We start from the raw sequence: 22135 nt of genomic DNA on the forward strand, positions 1-22135 counted from the left end.
GTATGGGGAGGGGGTGTTGTTCATTCTTTAACTCTACAAGGCTAGCTTCTTATTCTTGCAGGCCATTACCGTACTCTTAAAAAGGTTTGACTCTCTTCTGATAAGATCATTATTTTCTTCAAGACGTTTGCACATTATAAAGTGCTGGTGGGGAATCACACCTATCTAATGCTTTGTACTAGACACAGATAAGAGAAGAAGCTTGATTAGTTCTTGTGAGGGCTAACAATACTGTCATCACCCATAAGCCCTTTCTCTTTTTCACATTTATGCTGGCTCCATCAATCACCATCAAAATCTCTTTACGACAGGAATTTTAGCACAGACACAGTGCATGCTAAGGAGGGAGGACATGCAGGAGCACCGTAGCCAAATGTCAAAAAGAGGCTACCAATTTGCCCATTTTTTTTTTTAAATGATAGTCAAAATGGAAAATCCAGGTGGCCTGCAGAGTTGCTTAACTGATATGGCTTGATTAACTAGCCTGTCAACTGGGGGCAAGTTAATGTAAGCCTAGGGTGTGTGTTGTGTGTGGGTGTGCATATACACACTTGTGTCTTGCCATCCTTTGTATAAGAATCAGTGAGCAGTTACTGTCTTTGAAATATGCCCAACTCAGTCCTACTATGGTGACCAGATATTTCCACTCCATTTCCCCCGAACATCACGGTATTAAAATGGACTCTGGGTATAGTTCTAGGTTTTATCCAGGGAATCAGTTAACATCTTACCTCATTCCTGGTATTCTTAGTGGCTCAGAGAGAACCTTTTAGGAGTGGCCTGAACAACCCAGCTTCTGATGAAAATCCAAACATTTCCCTACAGGCATTTCTATTCCAAATGAAATACGACAACAATACATAGTCCAAAGGAGATACTAATCGGGCTTTAGCTTGAATCATTGATCAGCCCAGGCTTCTGCTACCTTTGTAATGGTGATAAGTTATCTTCAATTGAATTTGCCATCTGGCTTCATCTGAAAAAACATACCCATGATCACATTTGATGGCTTTTTTGTTTTCTAGAGAACACAAATGTTACCCTCACTGCATCCTGGCCACGTCCACATTAAGATATCTTTTTTAGGAAAGTAAAATGAAACAAACAGTTGGTAGAAAAAAGTTTAATATTTGGGACCAGTTCCAATATCTGGTACTATTGTGTGCAGAATTGGTGGGTTCTTGGTCTCACTGACTTCAAGAATGAAGCCGCGGACCCTCGCGGTGAGTGTTACAGTTCTAAAGGCGGTGTGTCCGGAGTTTGTTCCTTCTGATGTTCGGATGTGTTCGGAGTTTCTTCCTTCTGGTGGGTTCATGGTCTCGCTGGCTCAGGAGTGAAGCTGCAGACCTTCGCAGTGAGTGTTACGGCTCTTAAGGCGGCGCGTCTGGAGTTGTTCCTTCCTCCCCGTGGGCTGGTGGTTTCGCTGGCTTCAGGAGTGAAACTGCAGACCTTCGCGGCGAGTGTTACGGCTCATAAAAGCAGTGTGGACCCAAAGAGTCAGCAGTAGCAAGATTTATTGCAAAGAGCGAAAGAACAAAACTTCCACAGTGTGGAAGGGGACCCGAGCAGGTTACCAGTGCTGGCTCAGGCAGCCTGCTTTTATTCTCTTATCTGGCCCGACCCACGTCCTGCTGTTTGGTAGAGCCCAGTGGTCTGTTTTGACAGGGCGCTGATTGGTGCGTTTACCATCCCTGAGCTAGACATAAAGGTTCTCCACGTCCCCCGACACAAAAGTTCTCCAAAGCCCCACCAGAGCAGCCAGACACAGAGTGTCGATTGGTGCACTCACAAACCTCGAGCTAGACACAGGGTGCTGATTGGTGTGTTCACAATCCCTGAGCTAGACATAAAGGTTCTCCACATCTCCACCAGACTCAGGAGCCCAGCTGGCTTCACCCAGTGGATCCTGCACCGGGGCTGCAGGCAGAGCTGCCTGCTAGTCCCGTGCCGTGCGCTCGCACTCCTCAGCCCTTGGGTGGTCGATGGGACTAGGCGCCGTGAAGCAGGGGGGCAGCGCTCGTCGGGGAGGCTCGGGCCATAATGGAGCCCATGGAGGGGGTGGGAGGCTCTGGCATGGCGGGCTGCAGGTCCCGAGCCCTGCCCCGCGGGAAGGCAGCTAAGCCCCGGTGAGAAATTGAGCGCAGCGCCGGTGGGCTGGCACTGCTGGGGGACCCAGTACACCCTCCGCAGCCACTGGCCCGGGTGCCAAGCCCCTCCTTGCACGGGGCCGACAGGGCCACCGCCTGCTCCGAGGGCGGGGCCGCCAAGGCCACGCCCACCCGGAACTCCAGCCGGCCCGCAAGCGCGGCGCGCAGCCCCGTTTCCGCTGGCGCCTCTCCCTCCACACCTCCCAGCAAGCCGAGGGAGCCGGCTCCCGCCTTGGCCAGCCCGGAAATGGGCTCCCACAGTGCAGCGGTGGGCTGAAGGGCTCCTCAAGTGCCGCCAAAGTGGCAGCCCAGGCAGAGGAGGCACCGAGAGCGAGCGAGGGCTGTGAGGACTGCCAGCATGCTGTCACCTCTCACTATCGAAGTCTACCCTCAAACAGAAACCTGTAAGTCAGTCCAATTTTACTGCTTTATGACTGTATCAGTGTGTGCTTCTGCAAAATTCTAGAAAAAGCCTCGTGCACATGCAGCCAGCCCAAGGTGGAAGTCTTGATTACACTAGGCAGTCAGTTATGTGGGCTCTGCTTTACATTTTTCCCTAAGAAGGAAAGAAATGAGATTTTCCGGTATATACCTGCATTGACTTCCTCAGAGTGTTTTTTTTTTCCATCTTAATTCTCTCTATGTGGTAAAAGCAATATCTCTGCCCTCTTTGTTTTTCAGAAAGTAACACTTCTTATATTATTCGTTGAAAGACAAAATTTTATGAGATCTATTTAGATACTGCTCAAAAAATAATTGCCATGTAGGTGGCTAGTCCCATGTGCTACTCAAACTGCCGCAGTACCATTACAATCATTTTGAATTACATGTTGATACATGAAATTCAACCCTACCAGTAAACTCTTCAGGCAAAATTAAGTATCTTTCCAACAAGTAATATGAACAGACTTTTCCGCTGATCTTTACCCGGCGTATTTTTCTCTCTCTGGTGAGAAAAGAGATTGAGTGGCAGAAAAACCGGATGGCCAAGATAATTGTGGAAGCAATGTTTTGAAGATGATAAAGGCAATTTAGAGTGTTTTCTACCCATGCAAAAATGTCTGCTTTACAGATCCTACTTCAGTATCTGCTGTGCACACACCCTGCCTTCTTTCTGGCTGAAAAACAAACCACAGTGTAGTTCATCTGTTCACACTCAGAAGAAATGAAGGTTTTTTTTTTCTTAACTATGTTATGATTTATGAAGCTAAATCTAATAAGCTTAGATTTTGGTGACAACTCTAACCAAAGAATAAACAGCCTATTTTCAGTGTTGAAGATGAAAATACACTTAAAAAGATATACAATTTAAAGGATATACAATTTTATCTTCCTAATATATATGTCCATTGGCCTCTATATTGTATTTTTCAAGTAGGAAAGAGCTATTGGAATTCTATAATTGAAAAAGGAATTTGGGGGTGGCCAGAAGAGACAACAGTGGATTTCTCCAACCATTTTTATTCTCTACAGGAGAAATTATGTTGCAACCATATATTTATCCAGATGATTATAAATATTTGTTTTATTGCTCCTTTTACTCACTGCAGTTACGCTGCAAATCGTAAAAAAAAAAAATACACTGTGTGTTGTTATCATTAAACATTCCTTCCAAATTCTTAAATTCTAAAGCCAATTTAAGGAAGCTTTGCTCTGTTGAGATAGACTGAATCAATTTTTAAGAAGGTGACCTATTAGCATTCTTAAAAGTAGTTAGCATAAAGGTATATAAACCTTTATGAAGTGTATTCCAAATCAGTCAATAATGTTATCCACAAATTCAGCCTGCTTATATTATACTATACTGCAAATAAGTGATTTGAGGGTTGCTCACTTTTTTTATGTATAGCAGTTAAATTAAGACATTAAATAAAGAGTTACATGAAACTGCTCTTAGCGTTTTAAATGTGTCAAAAGCAGATCCTGTAATAGGGATGAGGTGTTCTGAACACCTGTGCACACACTTGCTTTTACAACTTGGGACACAGGTGAATCATTTCTGGAAATTCCTGAGGATAAGGTCCACAAAAGATATCACCATTATTCATTGCTTTTCTTGATTTATAGTAACCTACTTTATTAAGTTACAAACCCTCTTGATGTTTATTTCTGTGTGTGTATGTGTAATAACCCATGGGTGAACTAAATATTACAGGCATTATCCAAAACATCAAAAAGGAAGTCATGTTTTATGATACGAAAAACCTTATTTTGGCATATGCTTACTTGGTCACCTGGTAGACCTGCCTTAATCTATAAGGTTTTAACAAAAGATTTTAGAATAGATCATTATCTTCCATTCCATCCCTAACCCTGTAGAAAATATTCACATTGATAATTCCAATGCACTTAAATTGGAACTTACTTTTAAAAAAATTTAAATAATTATATATGAATTATATACCTATACTTGTTTATAGGCATTTTGCCTAATCTTAACTAGTTGTATAAACAACATTAGATTCAGATGTATTCTAGGACTCTGAAATTAAAAAGCTGGAAAAGATTTTGAAAATACAAAAATATCACATTAAATGTCCTACCGATGTACTGAAATATCATTATCAATGAACATCTTGCTCCACAGCATAAGATTATTTTTCTAATTTATGATGACAGCCTGACACTTCAAGAAAGGGTCATGTTGTGATTAAGAAGTTAAATACTTAGGAGCTTAACTCTTTGTCTTCTGAAGATGGCTAATATTTGAAACACCAAAGTATAATATTGGAAAAATGGGCTTGTGCATGTTTGTTATTCACATGGGTATTTGCAAATCTACATTGATTTACTCAGGAGATTGGGGTGGGAGAGGAAACAATGGTATTATCTGTTTCCAAGAATTACCAATAAAATCTACCCATTAGTTAATTTACTATCAATGATGAGTTACATTTTATTAGTTTATAAATTTGTATCATTTTCATGTGTACCATTGATATCAATTAAATTTTAGTTATTTGAAAATAGGTTATACTACAAGATTATAAATGCTAGATGAAAGCAGTTAACTCTATAGTAAACCTAGCTAATTTGCAATATTGAGATAAAGTACATGAGACTTGTAAATATACAAATGTGCATATACATACAGCTGTAACTTCTGTAATATTTTAAAACAATTTATTTCAAAGGGAACAATTAAAGGGAGACTCCTATTTTTTCATATCTGATCTTTGTAATAATGTTTAATTAAGACTGTAACAGCACAAAAATATTTCAGTAATATTCTCTTTGAAATACAGTTTGAAAGCCACATGGCCGATGGTTTACTTTTTGTTTCTCTTTAGAATGAAATGGTGTAACCCTATAAAGTCACAAAATAGTAAAGTTCATTTTTAGCAAATACTGTATAAACAAAGGGAAAAGACCCTCTCCACCTCTGTTGCTATTTTGAGAGTCATAGTTGCTTTGAACTGTGCATTGAGTAATAAACTTGGGCTGAGATGCTGTTTACTTATCAAGGTTCACATGTACAAAATAATAATAAATCATAGTAATGAATATTGCATCTTTTAGTAATAAACCTGTTTATAACAGTAGTTTTCTCTCTTTTCAGAATTTAGGACCTTTAGAAAAGTTACTCTCTGGAAAATAATATTTTATTTAAACTCTGGCATTAAAAAAACTACTCTTTGGAAATTTATGGCATGACTTTTAATGTATACATTCTGGTTTTCTTATTATTTCTAATTCTCAAAATAGTAACATATATTCTGATCCCACATCTTAAAAATCCTGAAGAGAAATAATGAAACCATTTAAGTTAACATGTACACCACTTTCTTCATATATTGCAGACCAAGTATTAAATATTCCATGTGGGCCAGTCACACTGTGCTAGCACTTTATTTGATTTACTTATATAAATCTTCATAATAATTCTATTAAGTAGGGATAATGTTTAGTCCTATTAATTGGTGAATAAACTAAGATTTTAAAAGTATTGCCCAAAATTACCTAGATTTGTGTCAGAACTTGTGTTTGAACCTAAGCCACTTGACTCCAGTTCCTCACCTCAATCATAAGCTGTTGTAGTTCTTATTCCAAATGGTGACAAAAAATGTCTGTCATCAAAATGAATTCATTCAGAATGAGTTAAAGAGGCATTGAGGTAATTCTGTTCCATTTTTACCAGTATCTGTGGTTGTGCTTTAAAGGTACAGTGGTGAATATCAAGTTTGGAACATTTTAGGCCCCTCTAAAACTCATCATTCCTAGAGCCATTTATTGAGAATGTCTCTGGTCATGCTGTGGCAAAAACAGCCACAAGTTTAACCCTCTTCCATGGTATGGATGGAACTTGTCACTGAACTGTCTTTGTACTGCACCAGTGGCCTTGGCATGACTCTGGGCTGCTAATCCTAGGGAGGGCCTGAGAGGAGTGCTGGGACTCACTAGCTGAATCTATTGACTGTGCACTTCATAGTTCCCTTTTGCTTCACCACACAACAAACATGGTTTTCATACACTATGGAAGACAGTTTCCTGTAGATTCCCATCTGCTGTCTACCTGAAACCCTAGATTTGTGCATGTTTGTTCAATTAAGAAGAATGGGGGGAGTCTCTACATTGACCTCTAAAATCTCTTGAAATGTCATCTCCTAATGCCATAAATTTCATTACACAAGAGAAGGCAGAGATATTTTTATAATAATAATTGCATTTTCCAGTTGTATGACATTTTGATAACACTCCAGGTAAGATAATTAGAGACTGTAAAAGAAGAAACGTTTTTAAAACTTTCTTGGAAATGTACTGACCTAGTGAAATGTCTTTAGGAAAATTTGTGAGTAAAACTTGGAGTAAAATGAAAAATTGTATGGTATATTTTGCTTTTATGCTATCCCAAGTGGAAGTTCACAATCCTGATGTATTCCAAATCATATTTACGTATATATGTGTACACATGTATATATATGTACATGCATATATAATACCTACCATTAATTTATTCTCATCCTCAGAATTGCTGTTTGTTTTCTTTTTATTCTTTCTGTCTCTCTCTCCCTCTTCCTTTCATTCTTTCTTTCTCCCTCTTTCTTTCTCTCTTCTTTCCCTAAGATATTAATAAAGCCAACTAGTTTTGGCTCAGATTTCAATATTCACAAAATATATATTCTAATTAATAAGAGTGTCACAAATCATTTGGAAAATAATTGCACCTCTCAATTTGCAAATCCTTAGATCAGCAGCTTAATTAGCATTGCCAGACTTTAAAAAATGATTCCAAAAATTCTGCTCCTTCTCATTTTCAGATATTTCTCCAAATGTGCCCCCTTTAACCCTTTCCCTCTATTCCCAAATGTATTTTTTTCTCATCTCTCTTATAAACTGTAGCCTAATACCTTCTTTCTCTTTCTCCATTCTCCTTTTCTATTTGAGTGGAGGGAGAGAAGGCAAGGATTGGGCTCTGTTTTATAAACTCCAGTTTGTCTGTTTTAATTCCTCCAATAATTTGTCTTTCTATCTTTTCTAATAATAAATATTGGTAATTTATTTTTTCTCTATTGTATGCTTCTTTCAAGGCTTTCTCTTTTGAGAAATATTTAAAGACAACCTTTGGAGTTCCTTATCCTTGCCTATTTGGACCATTCTTACTTTGCTAACACACTGTTTCTAGGCCTTTTGCTCTTATCTGGCCACCCAAATAAATATCTGACATCTTTGTTTCTTATTATCTGTCCTCTGACTTGGCGCCTGTGACATACTGGTTCTTTCTTTTACCTTTTCAGAATTTCACTTCTTCACTTCCTCCAAAAATCTTTCACTGCTCCTTCATTTGTCAACTCGCCTTTTAATTGGCAATACCCTCATTCTCCAGAACTTTAAACATTATTTTCTAGACACGAACTATGAAGTTCTCCACTTCTGTTACCTAACCCAGGTGGAGTGAGTTGAGCTTGCTCACATGAGTTGAATGCGCAGAGTACAAGTCTTGTGGACAATGTATTTTGTCCAAAGAAGAACCCTATTGCTGGTGAAATCTCCTATGGTCTGTTACACTATTTGCAACGTTCTTTTACCAAATTCTATCCTAACAACCTTCTATAGGACATTCCTTTTCTCTTTACTTGGCCCTGGAAAAAGGCTCCAGACTTCTTATTGAGCCCTGAGGCAATTTTTCATTGTAAAGTGATAGAGAGGAAGAAGAAATACTGCATGGACAGCACAAAAGGAGCAAAGTTTTTAGTTATAATCGCTCCCACTAGCCAGACATACCATCTTCTTCTGTATTTAGCTGAATTTTTTTTTAATGTTTAGTCAGGACAGCTAATGACTGGAATGACTGGAAGAGGACCTAATAGTGGTGGTGAAGGGATGTTAATAGTAGTTGTATGCCAATTGTAGCTACAGGATGGGAGATGGGTGGCATAAAATATGTCTACATGTATGTCAGGTATGAGGTCGGGGGTGGATGTCATTCCTCTCTTTTATCTCTCGTGGCAGAAAAGTGTTAAATATGCATATTCCTGTTTCCCGTTCTGCCTCTAAACTCCAAGATAGTTTGATGGTTAAAAAACTACTAAAACGAAAAACCTGAAGTGTAACATGACACCAAGCAAAAAGACTTTGATTTCTTGAATGGTAATGAAATCCAGTCCTAATTTATTCAAGAAGGAAGTAGTCAAGGACATTTGGAGCAGGCTGGTTTTTCTCTATGAAAGTTGGAGTCTTTCAAAGAATATCCTGAGAAACAGTCATTTTGCATGTAGTTATAAATAAGTACAAATAGGCACCAGACATCCCTGTCTTCTAGCAATGGCAACTATACATATCTACTAAAAAATAGGCAAGAAGTATGTGGAGTTTGTGTGTGTGTGTGTGTGTGTGTGCATATTGTGCATTTGTGTGTGTGTGTGCATTCATACAGGTATTGCCTTAGAAATGGGTAATCTCAAATGCCATATTGTTGTAGCTTTTGTCCTTGGGATCATAGCCTGGAACATGTACCAGGCTTTCTCTCCTGAGTCCGTTCTGTAAGACAGATTCAGCCCCCTGTTTCCAGACACTGCCATTCTCAAGGTTTTCCTGAGGGAAATAGAAAGACACATATTAGCAAGATAGCCTTGATGTACTCCAAATTAACCTGAGAGAATCTTGTTTAGGCTTTGGCTTCAAAAAATTATATATACGTACAAAAGAAGCATAAACAACTCTGACCTAATATATTTTCTAATTGATAACTTTGATAATCCATGTAAGGTACTATTTGTAATGATAATAACAGCAAAAAGAACAACTTATTGAGCATTTACAGTATGTCTCGTGTTGCATGAAGAAATTTATACACCTCTCATTTAACCCAGCAATCCTGTGAGGTAGTAGTATTACCTTAAAGGAGAAACATACCTGTATCTCATATGGGGATGGCCCCCTTCCTACCTGGGAATAGGAGAGTCTGCTGATAATAACAGGGACACCTATACACAAACTCCCCTGGATGCTGCTCAACATTATTTTTTGGCAAAGGAGCCCAATAGTGACACAAGGAGTGTCCCCTCCCTTTCAACTTAGCCTTGAGAACAGAAGCTGGCTGCCTGCATTAATTAAGTTTATTATTTATTCCAGGAAATTCTATCTTCCTGAGTCTGCAAACCAATAAATAACTTGATCCCTTGCTTCTAGAACTTCCTCAAAATTCATTTATACAAACAATAGACTGCTTAACCAGCTGCCGTCTCAGCGAAATAAATTGCTCATCTGGGTAAACAGCCCTTTTCTCAAAAGTATAGATTTTTCAGTGAAGCAAACTCCTTGCTTATCAAGCCACTGTTCAATTATCAAAACTGACTTTAGGACCCTCACCTGGCTATGTTTTCCAATTTTAAATTCTCACATCACAGTTTTGCCCAGTTCCAATAAGAACCCTGAATTGAAAGATCGACCTTAAGTCACTTAAGCTCAGAATTCTATAAATGTCTGCACCTAACTTCTGTATTCTGAGCCTCTCTGTAAACGTGGTGCTCTTGCCTCCTGCCATAAGTAATAAACTCAGCTTTAGGTGATATACATGCTATTCTGCTGTTTTCTGGAGAGGAGAGCAATGGACAACTCAAAAATATTTGCCGCGATATGGGTTAGGCTTCTCTCTCCTAAAATCGTAAAAGGATAAAATGTCTGGGACTAAAAGTGAATATAAGTTTAAACTAAAAAGAAAAACACAACAACAAAAAAAAACACTCCTGCCCTTAATCAAGCTGGGAAGACAGACACTGATAAGGTCAGCTGCTCCCAAGGTCTGGCAGTCATCAAATGCCGTAACAACTCTTTGAGTGACCATGCACTCTTACCAATGCTGCCCCAGATAGCTTTGTGGTCATTTTCTGCTTCCCATAGACCCCTTTAAGAATCATTCAGTGGGAACCCAAACCTTACAAAAGACATGTTCTTCCTCCCTCTTGTTGAGGGTGGCATTCCCCGATTCCTCTGAAGTACCCCACCTTGCTGCATCAAGTCAGTAAGTCCAATTTTGTCTAACTACAGGCTCTTTCTGGTGGTCTTTGGCTGATGAAACCTGAATAGAACTTGGGCAGTGTCTCTAGTACTGCCTGATTTAAACACACTTCTTTTTCCCAGAATAAAGAGAGCTGGGGAGTTAGAGAGTTAAGTGCTTCTTGCTGCGTCTTTGCCTGTACATTCCCACCATGACCTTGCTTTACGTTTATATCCCATAGAACTGGAAATGCTTGTGTCCATGTTGCTTTGTATAATACCCCCCTTACCCACCCAGTTTTCAGATCAGAAAAGCTGGAGTTGAGGAGTTAAATAATTTACCCAAGGAATGTAGGACATGGAACCAGGATTAATCCCAGGACTGTCTGATGCTAAAGTCCATGCTTTGAACTATTATAGGAGAATGTGCCTTCAATTTGTTCCTTTTCTATTACTCACTTTTATATTTTCCTAGAATTCGCCTTCACAGGGGTTAAAACAAACTTTGAAAACTGACTACCTGCAATGCCAGTAATTCAGCTCCAAGGCACTTTTACCTCTCAACATATTTATGTGCTTAAAAGCTGATTAGCTGAGGTAACTCTGAAGTTGAAACTCAAATTCTTTCAAGTTCTCACATTCACTGTCTTCCCTTTCCAGTGCATCTTTGCAGCCGGTTTAAATGGGCAAAACCAGGAATCCCTTTCAGTCCATACACATTTTTAGAAGCTCAAACATCAGCTCACCTGCTCTGTCCCACTGTCATGCTGAACTCCGCACCAGCATAGTGTTTTGTACTTCTTAGACCAAAAGCAAAATAAATTACAAACTGGTCTAATTAACAGTGGTTGAATATCCTCACCTCTTTGGCGACCTATTAACAAAATAACAAATAGATTAGATGGTTGCAGGCCTCCAGGTCTTCCTTTACAGATTTAAACATTGTCAACTTGAAAAGTAGGTTACTTTTTAGAATAAGAGTGAAAACAAGACTTAGTGGTTAATAAACAGAAATTGGTTAACTGCTGAAAGGGGTAGGAGTTTGTTTTTAAACATCAACAAATTGTCAGGTCAGTTAGACTCGTGACTGTAGAGTTAAACAGAGACAACCTATTTATTTTTAAATATCTATTATAGAAAACTCTACTAGTAACCCTCTTTGGCCAACAGAGGGGATAGCAGTAATTATGCAATTTCTTCCTTTAAAAAAGCTCTTGACTTTTTAGCCAAACCAGATATATTAATATTTGAGATCATCTAAGTCAGTATTTGTAAAATTAGAAAAAGTATTTTTATTGTTCCTTCTTTTCTTTCACCCTAACATCCTGAACAAGCAATACCCTCATGTTCTTCCCAGGTACTTTAAGCATTCCTCACACCTCCTCATGCCTCACACCCTCCTTTTCCCTTCCTTGAAACATACCTGTTCAACGTCCTATTTCTTCAAATCCTGCTGTGAAACAAGAGTCAAATTGATATTCAAACCAAGATGTAAAGGCCAGTGATTTTGCTCCTCCCAGAACTTATGCAAATTTTAAGTCATAAAGACTATTCACTAATACCCAATATCATTCAAGGATAGTTATTAGTCCCATAGTCAGTGTAGTGTAAAGATCCCTAGAGGGAGGAGTGGAGTAGTGGTTACACCGTTGATCAAATTTCTTTTAAGTGCCAGATACTGTGACCATCCACAAACTTTTTCTCAAACTGCTTTCTAGAGATGAAAAAAAAAAAATGTAGATTGTTTGTTTTTTGTATGAGACAGAGTCTCACGCTATTGCCGATGCTGGAATGCAGTGGTGTGATCTCGGCTCACTGCAACCTCCGCCTCCCGGGTTCAAGTGATTCTCCTGCCTCAGCCTCTGGAGTAGCTGGGACTACAGGCACGAACTACCATGCCTGGCTAATTTTTTGCATTTTTTTTTTGTAGAGATGGGGTTTCACCATGTTGGCCCGGCTGGTCACAAACTCCTGACCTCAGTTGATCTGCCCACCTCAGCCTCCCAAAGTGCTGTGATTATAGACGTTAGCCACTGTGCCTGGCCAAAAATGTAAAGTTTTAAAAATCTAAATTGAGGTTTAAACAATCTATTCCCTGGCATTACCTCACCCTGTCGAAAGACACTTGACCACATAGAATTCTACTAGTGTTGATAATAATATTTATCAATTAGTCAGTGTATTCTACATACTGGGAACATTTTACATAGATTATCACTAATCCCTATAAATAGGTAAGTATTGTTATTCTCATTTGATGGATGAGGAAATGGTGAACTTTTCTACGAGCTAATAAATGAAGTATACGTTTAGTTAAACATATGTGATCTCACACTCTGTAACGCTCCATTTGCCTTAATGTGTGCGTATGTGTGAGTGGCAGCGGAGGGGTTGTAAAACCTCAAACTTCTATCCAAGGGCATCTCTGAATCAGAATAATTTAATTTGGGACAAAGCCATTTCCAGGGTTTCAAACAGAGAAGAGTTTTGTCTCTGATGAACCACAAAAGTATCAAACCCTCCAACAAATGATGTAGATCTATTGTCTCTTAAGAGCAAGTCCTGAGATTTGCTAAGAAGGACAGGACTCTTTGCTTCATATGGATCTAGATTCTGTTTTCTTCTAGAAAAAGATAATATTGCCTTTGAGAGATAGTAGATGGTAAAGCAAAGTATAGGGCTATAATTGTCACAGGTAGGAAAGTTAAAAATGAAAATGAAACTCAAATTCTCAAATCAGAAGCTCTGTGTTTGCCTTCAATCATGGATTTATCATCTCTTTCATGAGCAGGACCTTGGGGATTGAGCATCAGTAGACTGTTGAGAAAATTGGTTGAAACCAAGTTCGTCCAGTGACTACAGGACTGTAGACGTATTAGGTGAGAAAGGAGAAGGTCAAAAGGGATAAGATCATATCCTGTAGACAAGCGGGTTTATCCTACAGAAAAGAAAGTTCATGCTTGTAGAGGAAATGTCACTAGATGTATAGTAACCTGGGGTGGTTTTGAGGAAAGTTCCCCTTCCTCTCAGCAGAAGCAACTCTATGCCAAGGTACTGACTCCATGAGCAGGATGCAACCTAGAATCCATTCCCCACATGGTCCCTGTACTGGGCACAAGCCCCAAAACTCTCAGCAGAAGACCTGAGTATAAGATATAGGCTTAAGTTGGAAGTTAGGAAAATCAGATTAGGAGTGGAAAGGGCATAAAATTTCAGAAACCTAGGAATAAAGAGACGGTCTATAAACTTGCAACAGAAAGAATGGCATGAGTGTGTGTGTATCTGTGTGCGTGTGTGTGTGTATGTATCTCTGTGTGTGTGTGACAAAGAGGAGAGAGAGACTGAAATAAGGTAGATTACATACAAGAATCAGAAATTAGAATGGTATCAGATTTCACCACAGCAAACTGAAAGCTAGAATATTTTTGATCTATCTCTCATCATTATACAGAGCTGCACAATTCCTGACAATTTATAAACTAGTCCAGTAAATTTCTCTGATGAGATTAATTATCTAATACAAAGATTACTTTTTTTTGAGTTTTTATGTTAAGAGATAGATTGTAAATATTTTAGGCATTGCTAACCAGAGGATCTTTTTTGCCACTACTCAACTCTGCCTTTGTAGAGTGAAATCAACCATAGTTAAAAGCAAATTAATGGGCAAGCTCTGTTTCTAGAAAACGAAAAAAAAAAAAAAAAAGAAAACAGGTAGTAGGCCAGATTTAACCTTGGTGTACCGAAACATAATCTAAAATATAAAATAATAGACTGATAACTAAAGACTTTATATCTGAGACATGCAGCTTTATGGTAAATGAGAAAAATATAGTAAGATTCAGATAAATATAAACTACTGTACACTGACAAACAGAGTAGCATCAATCTCTATATACTGTCCTCATAATGGGATGTTTTGGCCACTTGATACACCAACAATGGTATTTGTTCTTGATTTAGGAAATGATATTTTCATTTCACATATCTAAAATGGAAAAATGAAAAAATAACTTTCAGCCATCCAGCAGAATTTTATCAGTAATAATGAAGAATTTAAAGTGTATCTTAGGCCAAGATCTTTCAGCAGCTGATGCACAAAATGATTAATGATATAAACTTCCTGGAGTTGCTAATCAACACAGACATGATTCTATGTGTCAACATGTATGAGTAACATAAACAGCATATCTTCGAGGTGCCGTATTTTATCTGGAAGAAGTATAATTGAAGACATCACCCATTAAGACCAAACAAGACCAAGACAAAATATGACACAAGGAGAACAGGCCCACAAAAGGCCTCTGTCCTTCCTTACTGACCCTATTCTACATTTAAACATTGTAAGACTTTTTAAAAGATTCAGTGGGTATTAGAGAAGATTTGTTAAAGCCTCTTAGTGAGCAGACCTGAGAGTATCATTCCAAATGAGACCTAAGGCCTCATTTGGAAGACAGGCACCAGGAGGCAAGAACATCTGATGGTCATGTTCAAAAATTTTTCCAAATGTTTGAAGGCATAATTAGACTTTGTTAGAGTGTTCGCTTTTGGCCTTAAGGGCATTTGACTAAGACCTGGCTCATTTGGAGAAAAAGAAAACATAGGAATTAATACCGGAAGAGTTATTCACGCTGAAAATGTGTAAGAATTTTCAATCAAATTTAATATAAGTGCTGCTGCATCAACATAAGAGCATGCTAATTCTGGTGCACACATGGAAAATATAGACTGGCAAACCACTGGATTTCATGTGTACACATTTCCTGCTTTAGAAGGAAATGTTCAGGCAGCTGAAATCTTGGCTGTCTTCTTAGTGGTGACCGATCACTAAACTGAAATGTCTAGGTATATCCCACTAGCATCAAGGAAGGAGTCACAGATGTCAGGGTACTAAGGCAAAATCTAAACAAAATGAATAAACAATCTTTTGCCTGAAACCATTTACATAAAGACATTGAGAGAGTTGTTATTATGTAAAAGACTGAGGTTACAAGATTTATAGTCTATTCTTTATCATAGCCAAGATCTTCTTAAATTTCAGTGAAAGGCTAGTGACATCATGCACAGAACAATAGGGCATTGGAGCTTGCACATAACATTTCTGATACACAGTCACCAGAAATGTTGCCATTCAGGTTTTGTGTTGAGTCAGAACGTTGGCCATTGTTCATTGGTATATAATAGTCATGGAAAAGTAGAATACCTTAAAATTTTTTTAGCTAAAATACATACTCCAAGGAGGTGGAGGGACAAGAGTACAGTGAACTTATGCCACCCCATTATCTCTCACACTCTCACCACTACCAATCCCTCATGGGCTTTGAAACAAAAAGGACATTAATACATCAAAAGGGCAAGTATGGATGGTAGACACTTTGCTAAAAATGGCTTACAGTGAAGCTGCTCACTGCAGAGAACTCCACGACCCTAGAGGAGCAGCCTCCAAAGGACAACACAGGCAAAAACAACAGTGTTTTGCTTTTCTAGTAAGTTAGCAAAGGCTGACTTCATGAGATAGTAAGATTGTGATGACAAAAACCCTGTCTCTTACTGAGATGAGGGGAAAAGAACCACTCTGAATATTTAACCTTATTTACTGATTGTTATATTACAGAGGGTTTTTCATACTCAGGCCTCTGGGGGGTTTGTGTCAAAGCATCTTATTTTTTTATAATATATGGGAAATGTTTGAATATATGTTTTTTTGTTTGGTTGGGTTTTTTTGTTTTGTGAGACAGAGCCTTGCTCTGTCCCCCAAGCTGGAGTGCAATGGCACCATCTCAGCTCACTGCAACCTCCACCTTCCGGGTTCAAGCGATTCTCCTGCCTCAGCCTCCCGTGAATATATGTTTTATATATTAATAATCAGATATATAATAATGAAGGGTGCCTTTGTATGTCAGCTTTGAGAGAGTAGACATCTCTGTGGGAAGAAGGGTTTTTGTGGGAAACTTGAATTCAAACCAATAAGAGAGCCAGCCAGTCCACCAATGCATGCATGAGCCCATATCTTCTTTAGTCCCAAAGGGAGGAATTATAACCAACCTGTTATGAGGCTGATGATTACTCCAGCAGCAATGCATCCTAGGCAGCCCACTGCACTGTAGTAAAGGTAGGAGATTGAGTACCAGGTATCAGCTATTGCAGGTCTGTGGAGAACAGCACATGTCACCAATTCCGTGCATTCTAAAGACCCACAGTGATGTAGAGGACTGCTCAGGATTCATTTTAGGGCCTGGCATCTCAAAAGCCTAAATAATAACTTTTTGTCTTTTAAAAAATTATATTTAGAGAAGATGTGCTTTGTATTCCACCCAATCCAATTCATTCCTGAATTACAAATATAACAATGTTGATACTGAATCATAAGTATTACAATGAGGATTGTGTCTTTCACTTCATTTGTATTATTTATTCTTCAGACATTTATTAAGCCCCGATTTAGTGCTAGTAATTGTGACAGGCATTAGTGATATAAAGATGAGACAGTCACAAAGCCTAGATATAGGAGCTAATAGACAGTCATAAAATGGATTGGTTTTGCCTCAGTAGAAAAGGTGTAAAAGATTATGGCAGCCTTCAGAGTAGTATCAACTTCAGAGCAATGTGGGAGATGATACCTCAGCTCATTTTGAAAGAATAATTAGTAGTTAATCAAGCAAAGAGGGTAGTCAGGGCCAGGAATTAGCATTCCAAGATGAGAATACAGTAAGTATAGGCAGGAGAGAAGAGTCAACATGGTTTATGGGGAACCATAAATAGGTTGAAATTATTTGATACAAAATGTATGGAAAGAAAATGAAACTCAAAGGCAAATGGAAGCAAAATAATGGAGGGCCCATTTGGAACCTGAGTCAAAATGAATTTTATGGAGGAACGGGGGACACTAATATGGCTCTTGAAAGATAAATAGATTTTAGGAGAGTGGAAATGAACACTAAAATACATCCTGTAAAGCGAATAGCTTAAGGACGCAAACATAGGACAGACTGGGATAAGCATAGGTAGAAGAGAAGAGACAGAATTCAGAGTAGAAGGAAAACAATAGTTAATAATATTAAAGCCACAGGAAAGTTTTAAGTTTGGTAGATATTTAGCTCCAGGATAAAAAGGTTGTGTTTTATTCCATAAGCACATGAATCACTGAAGTCATCTCCATGTGGTAGTAATGAGTTCAGAAAGGTGCTTCAGAAAAAATAAATCTAATGACGCTTGGATAGAATGGGTTGTATTAGAAAGGAAAAGAAGATAGAAAAATGGAGGGAATCAAAAATACAAATAAGATCATTTCACTTTTCTGGACTTTGTAATGACAAGACTAGCCTCAAGATTGACAAGGACAAAGGAGAGGAGAAGATATGCTGGACCAAGAGAGACTCTCATAAATGCAGTTTGCCACATTATCTGGCCAGTTTGAGAAGCCTGGACTCAGAGGGAATGAGCCAGTACAGGGAGGTATTGATGATAATCAGAAAAGGGCTACTAAAAATGAAGTAGTTTTGAGAATACACAAATAACACAAATCCTATATTTTCTAGACTTGCTCTTACTTACAATTAGAATGTGAGAGTGAACATTTATTAAAGTCATGTGTAGTGCTACTTTATATATATATATGTATATATATTCATATATATGTATTTCCTCATTTTTCAGTCAAGGGCTCTGAGAATTCAAGAAGTTACAACTTACTAACTTGTCCAAAGATACAGAGGGAATAAATGGTAAAACCAAAATCCAAACCCAGGTATTTCAGATTTCAAAGTCCACAATCTTCTGTCTACACCATATTATCTGATGTATTTTGATATTTTTGATCACTTACCCCAGCCAGAAGTAGAAAGGGAAATCCTTTGTTAAACCCTGTGTTCATATTGTTTGGTTTAGAAGCCATAGGTTCATAGCAGTGCTCCTAACTCAGCTTGCCCATAAGCATTATCCTGATTGCTCACAAACTTCTTCTACTCAGTTTTATTCTTTGAGGACACCATGTTCCTCATACCCAGTCACCTGTCTTTCAGCCCTCCACTATTTTTTCTGTTTTGTACTCATATCTCCCATTAACTCTTTCACCAAATTGGTTTTTGTACGTCTGAATACAGAGGAATGGACATCTGCAGAAAGCTGCAGCCCTGCGTGGCACTCTTCAGTGCTGGGTACTTCCCAGAGTGAGTCTCATAAGAGAAAAAGTTGTGTCTCATCGTACTTATCTCTGAAGAGTGCACCTCCCTCTTACCAGGCGACCCACTCTCTGGGACTTAGCACCATCTTTAAAGTCAGCATACCTGCTGGATAGTACTGGAGGCCCTGTTGCTGTCACATTTGATTTGATACATTGGTCTGTTGATAGAGGCAAAGGCCATGTCTTAGAGGCTGGTGCAGGGTAAATGAAGGCCCCAATGGCCACCCAAAACGACAAGGTGATTCCAGTAAGAAGACCTCCTAGTGCACCCTGGATGAAGAAGGAAAAAGTTAATGGGAAATTTGACAAAGCTGTCTATGGAAAGAATAATGAGATGAGGAGTTCTATGCCTTAGAGATTCTGGCTTTCCACAGCAAATCTTGGCCACATGTTTTGGAAACACTCTGCTCAAACTGCCTTCACCTCAACTCCCATAATGCAGTTTATTAAGGAGTGACTTGTTCTTTAAAGGAAGACACCAGATAATTTCATGGTGATCATTATATTTAGATTTCTAGCAATAATTGTTTTTCTCCTTTGGGTTTCTTTCTCTTACTACTTAAAAAGCTGCTGAAACCTCAATTCTCATTAGAAGACTTTCAGAAGTTAAGGAAAACTTCAAATACTAGGTCATTTTATTTTATTTTATTATTATACTTTAGGTTTTAGGGCACATGTGCACAATGTGCAGGTTTGTTACATATGTATCCATGTGCAGGTCATTTTTTGTTATTGACAGCTTTTATACAGAAATTATTACTCCTATCTCTCTTCCTAAGTAACCAGTAGAGTCCCCTGACTCCCTAGTTCTGGGTTTTTTTTAGTATGAATACTAGCAAGTGCATTTAATAGTCTTGTCATTTAAGGTTTATATTTCTTGATAAATAGTGAAAAGTCAAAGAATCACTTTTCTTGTAGAGGAGGCAGAACAATCTAGCAGAGATTAGGATCACTAGAGAATGTAATCTGATGTTTCTGGTCACTGCTAGGAAGCTGAGCCTTCTGAGTCAGAGAAAAGAAACCTGTTGGCTTCTCTAGTTAATCAGAAAAAAATAGAAGAGACCTTGGTAAGAGTTCCAGAATACTTTCTCCATTATTGTTTGAAGAAAGTTAATCAGTGTGTGTGATTTGAATACTTGTGCCTTGGTCTAAACAAGTGGTCTGAAAATTTCTAATATAACAGTCAGACAATAAATGTTTTAGGTTTTGTAAGCCATGCAGTATCTGTCACAACAAATCAGTTCTTCTCTTATGGCATATAAGCAACTATAGACAATACCCAAACAGAAAAGCCTGGCTGTGTTTTAGTAAAATTTTATTTATGGTCACTGAAATTGGAATTTTATGTAATATGTTTGTGCCACAAAATATTATTCTTCTTTTGACTTTTTTCCCAATCATTTAAAAAATGTCAAAACCATTTTTAGCTTGAAGCTATACCAAACACAGGAGGCCAGCTAGATTTGGCTTGAGGCATATCGTTTGCTCACCCCTGGCCTACCAGTAAGTGGCAAATGGATTTCAACTGGAGGGCTAACCCTGGTTGATCTATAATAGCTAGCTGGAGAGCCATGTTGAGACAGTTTCTGAAGTTGTAGCCACATTCTATGGGAAGGAGAGCCATAATTGGTTAGTAGGATCAGCCATGGCCATTGATGAGGGGAGAGGTGACACAAATTTATAATATTTACTATACTTTAGTAAATATCTAGGCAAAGGCCACGTCTTAGAGGCTGGTGCAGGGTAAGTGAGGGCCCCAATGGCTGCCCAAAATGACAAGGTGATTTCAGTAAGAGAAATCAAGGTGGTTTTCCTGACCAAATAGAAAAAAACTACAATGTACTAACATAGATAATAAATCAATGTTAACAGTGCACTAAAATCTTATGTAGTTAGCTCATATTTTTGTGGCTAGGATATTGTCTTCCCTCACATTATCTCCCCCAAGACATAATATTCTTGTCAACCCCAATATCAGACAAGTGATTAAGACTGCTTGGGAAGTGCTGCAAAGACCCAAATGCTCACTACCCATCAATCTCTTTACCTAGCCCCACAAGATTTGTCTAGAAGAAAGGTCAATAAGGGTCAGGTAGCCACAGAGACCTAATCAAGTATACTATCTGACGCAGACTTTATGGAATATCCTATAGTATATACATAAATAAGTGTAAAGCCAAGCTTTCTGGAATCAAAAGACTTTCTCAAAATACAGGCATGTAAGTGTGCACATGGCAATAATTGAAAAATGGCAATTTTGTTAGACTGAGAAAATCCTGCTATTATAAATGTTTTAAAAATATTGTTATATTATTTTTCCAAATAATTATTCATTTTGATTTATACTCAATACATAGTTATTCAACCAACATTTACTTGAAGACATACTATTAGCTTGTCAGAGCAGCAAAATGAAGATCCGGCTGTCAGAACCCAAGTTCGTCCCTTCTCCCCTACATAAATTAGTTAATTAATTTAATAAAGTTAGTTATAAATCTAGGTAATTATACACAGAAAACAAGGAGATTTACATTTGTAAATACGAATTTTCAAAATTGTGTTTCAACAAAACTATTCTTGAATTCAGTATCTATTTTACCGTTGATGTTGTGGGCCTTTAATTTAGAGAAGACTTAATTTAACCTTAAAGAGTCAGCTTTGATGTCAGGATATGTGGCAGTTCATAACTACCTCTGCTCTTCTTTCATTTCTGTTCCCAGAAAGATGTCACTGAAGTCAGAGATAGGTAGACTCAAGCTCTGTTTAATTCTACTATGGATTCTTTTCCTGGCTAAGACAGATAGCTTTTCTAAACAGGGGTAAGAGGAAAAAGAAAATGGCTGGGCCCAGTTTTGACTGGGAATTGTGAAGAGGGCTGTGGGATCCTTACCTTCCAGTTCACAAAAGGGAACACGATTCCCAGGGAGAATAAGCCCAGCATCGGTCCTCCACACATGCCGTGAATGCTGAGGGAAGCCTGTGGAACAAAGGCAGACCAGATGAACCCCCTACTCAAGGGCATCTGTGACTTCCTGGCATCATACTTCTCTTGGACCTGGGATAAAATTGGGTCCTAGTCCTGACTGTGCCATTTATTAATTATGTGCTTTCTATAAGTCATTTCTCAATTCTGGGCTGAATGATAAGCACTGTATTTATGTGTATGTGTCTGTGTGTGTGTTTGTATAGTAGAAAGGCAGGTAACCTGAATTTAGTTTGAAGTTCAAGCTGAAACTCATTGAACTTCAGTCTTCTTTCTCTATAAGAAATATAAGGTCATAGAACCAAGGGGACTTCAAATCACCTCTAGCTGTAATGCAAGTTCTTTTTTCCAGAAAGATGGGTTGCAATGCATGATTATTTTTTCCAGATT

At 38.4% G+C, this 22135-nt stretch overlaps 1 protein-coding gene across 1 annotated transcript in view; it reads right to left on the minus strand.

Moving 5' to 3' along the window:
• Positions 1-8739: 8739 nt before the first annotated feature.
• SLC5A12 (solute carrier family 5 member 12) overlaps positions 8740-22135 on the minus strand; it is a 52478-nt gene continuing 39082 nt past the window's right edge. The window contains exons 11-15 of the mRNA XM_030829114.1: positions 21653-21739; positions 18866-19032; positions 16626-16729; positions 11330-11457; positions 8740-9179 (exon numbers count right to left, since the gene is read on the minus strand). Coding sequence (XP_030684974.1) covers positions 9030-9179; positions 11330-11457; positions 16626-16729; positions 18866-19032; positions 21653-21739 — 636 coding nt within the window. The 3' untranslated portion in view covers positions 8740-9029. The remainder of the gene's footprint in view (positions 9180-11329; positions 11458-16625; positions 16730-18865; positions 19033-21652; positions 21740-22135) is intronic.

This window comes from Nomascus leucogenys, chromosome 15, assembly GCF_006542625.1.
Source record: "Nomascus leucogenys isolate Asia chromosome 15, Asia_NLE_v1, whole genome shotgun sequence".
Taxonomy (NCBI): domain Eukaryota; kingdom Metazoa; phylum Chordata; class Mammalia; order Primates; family Hylobatidae; genus Nomascus; species Nomascus leucogenys.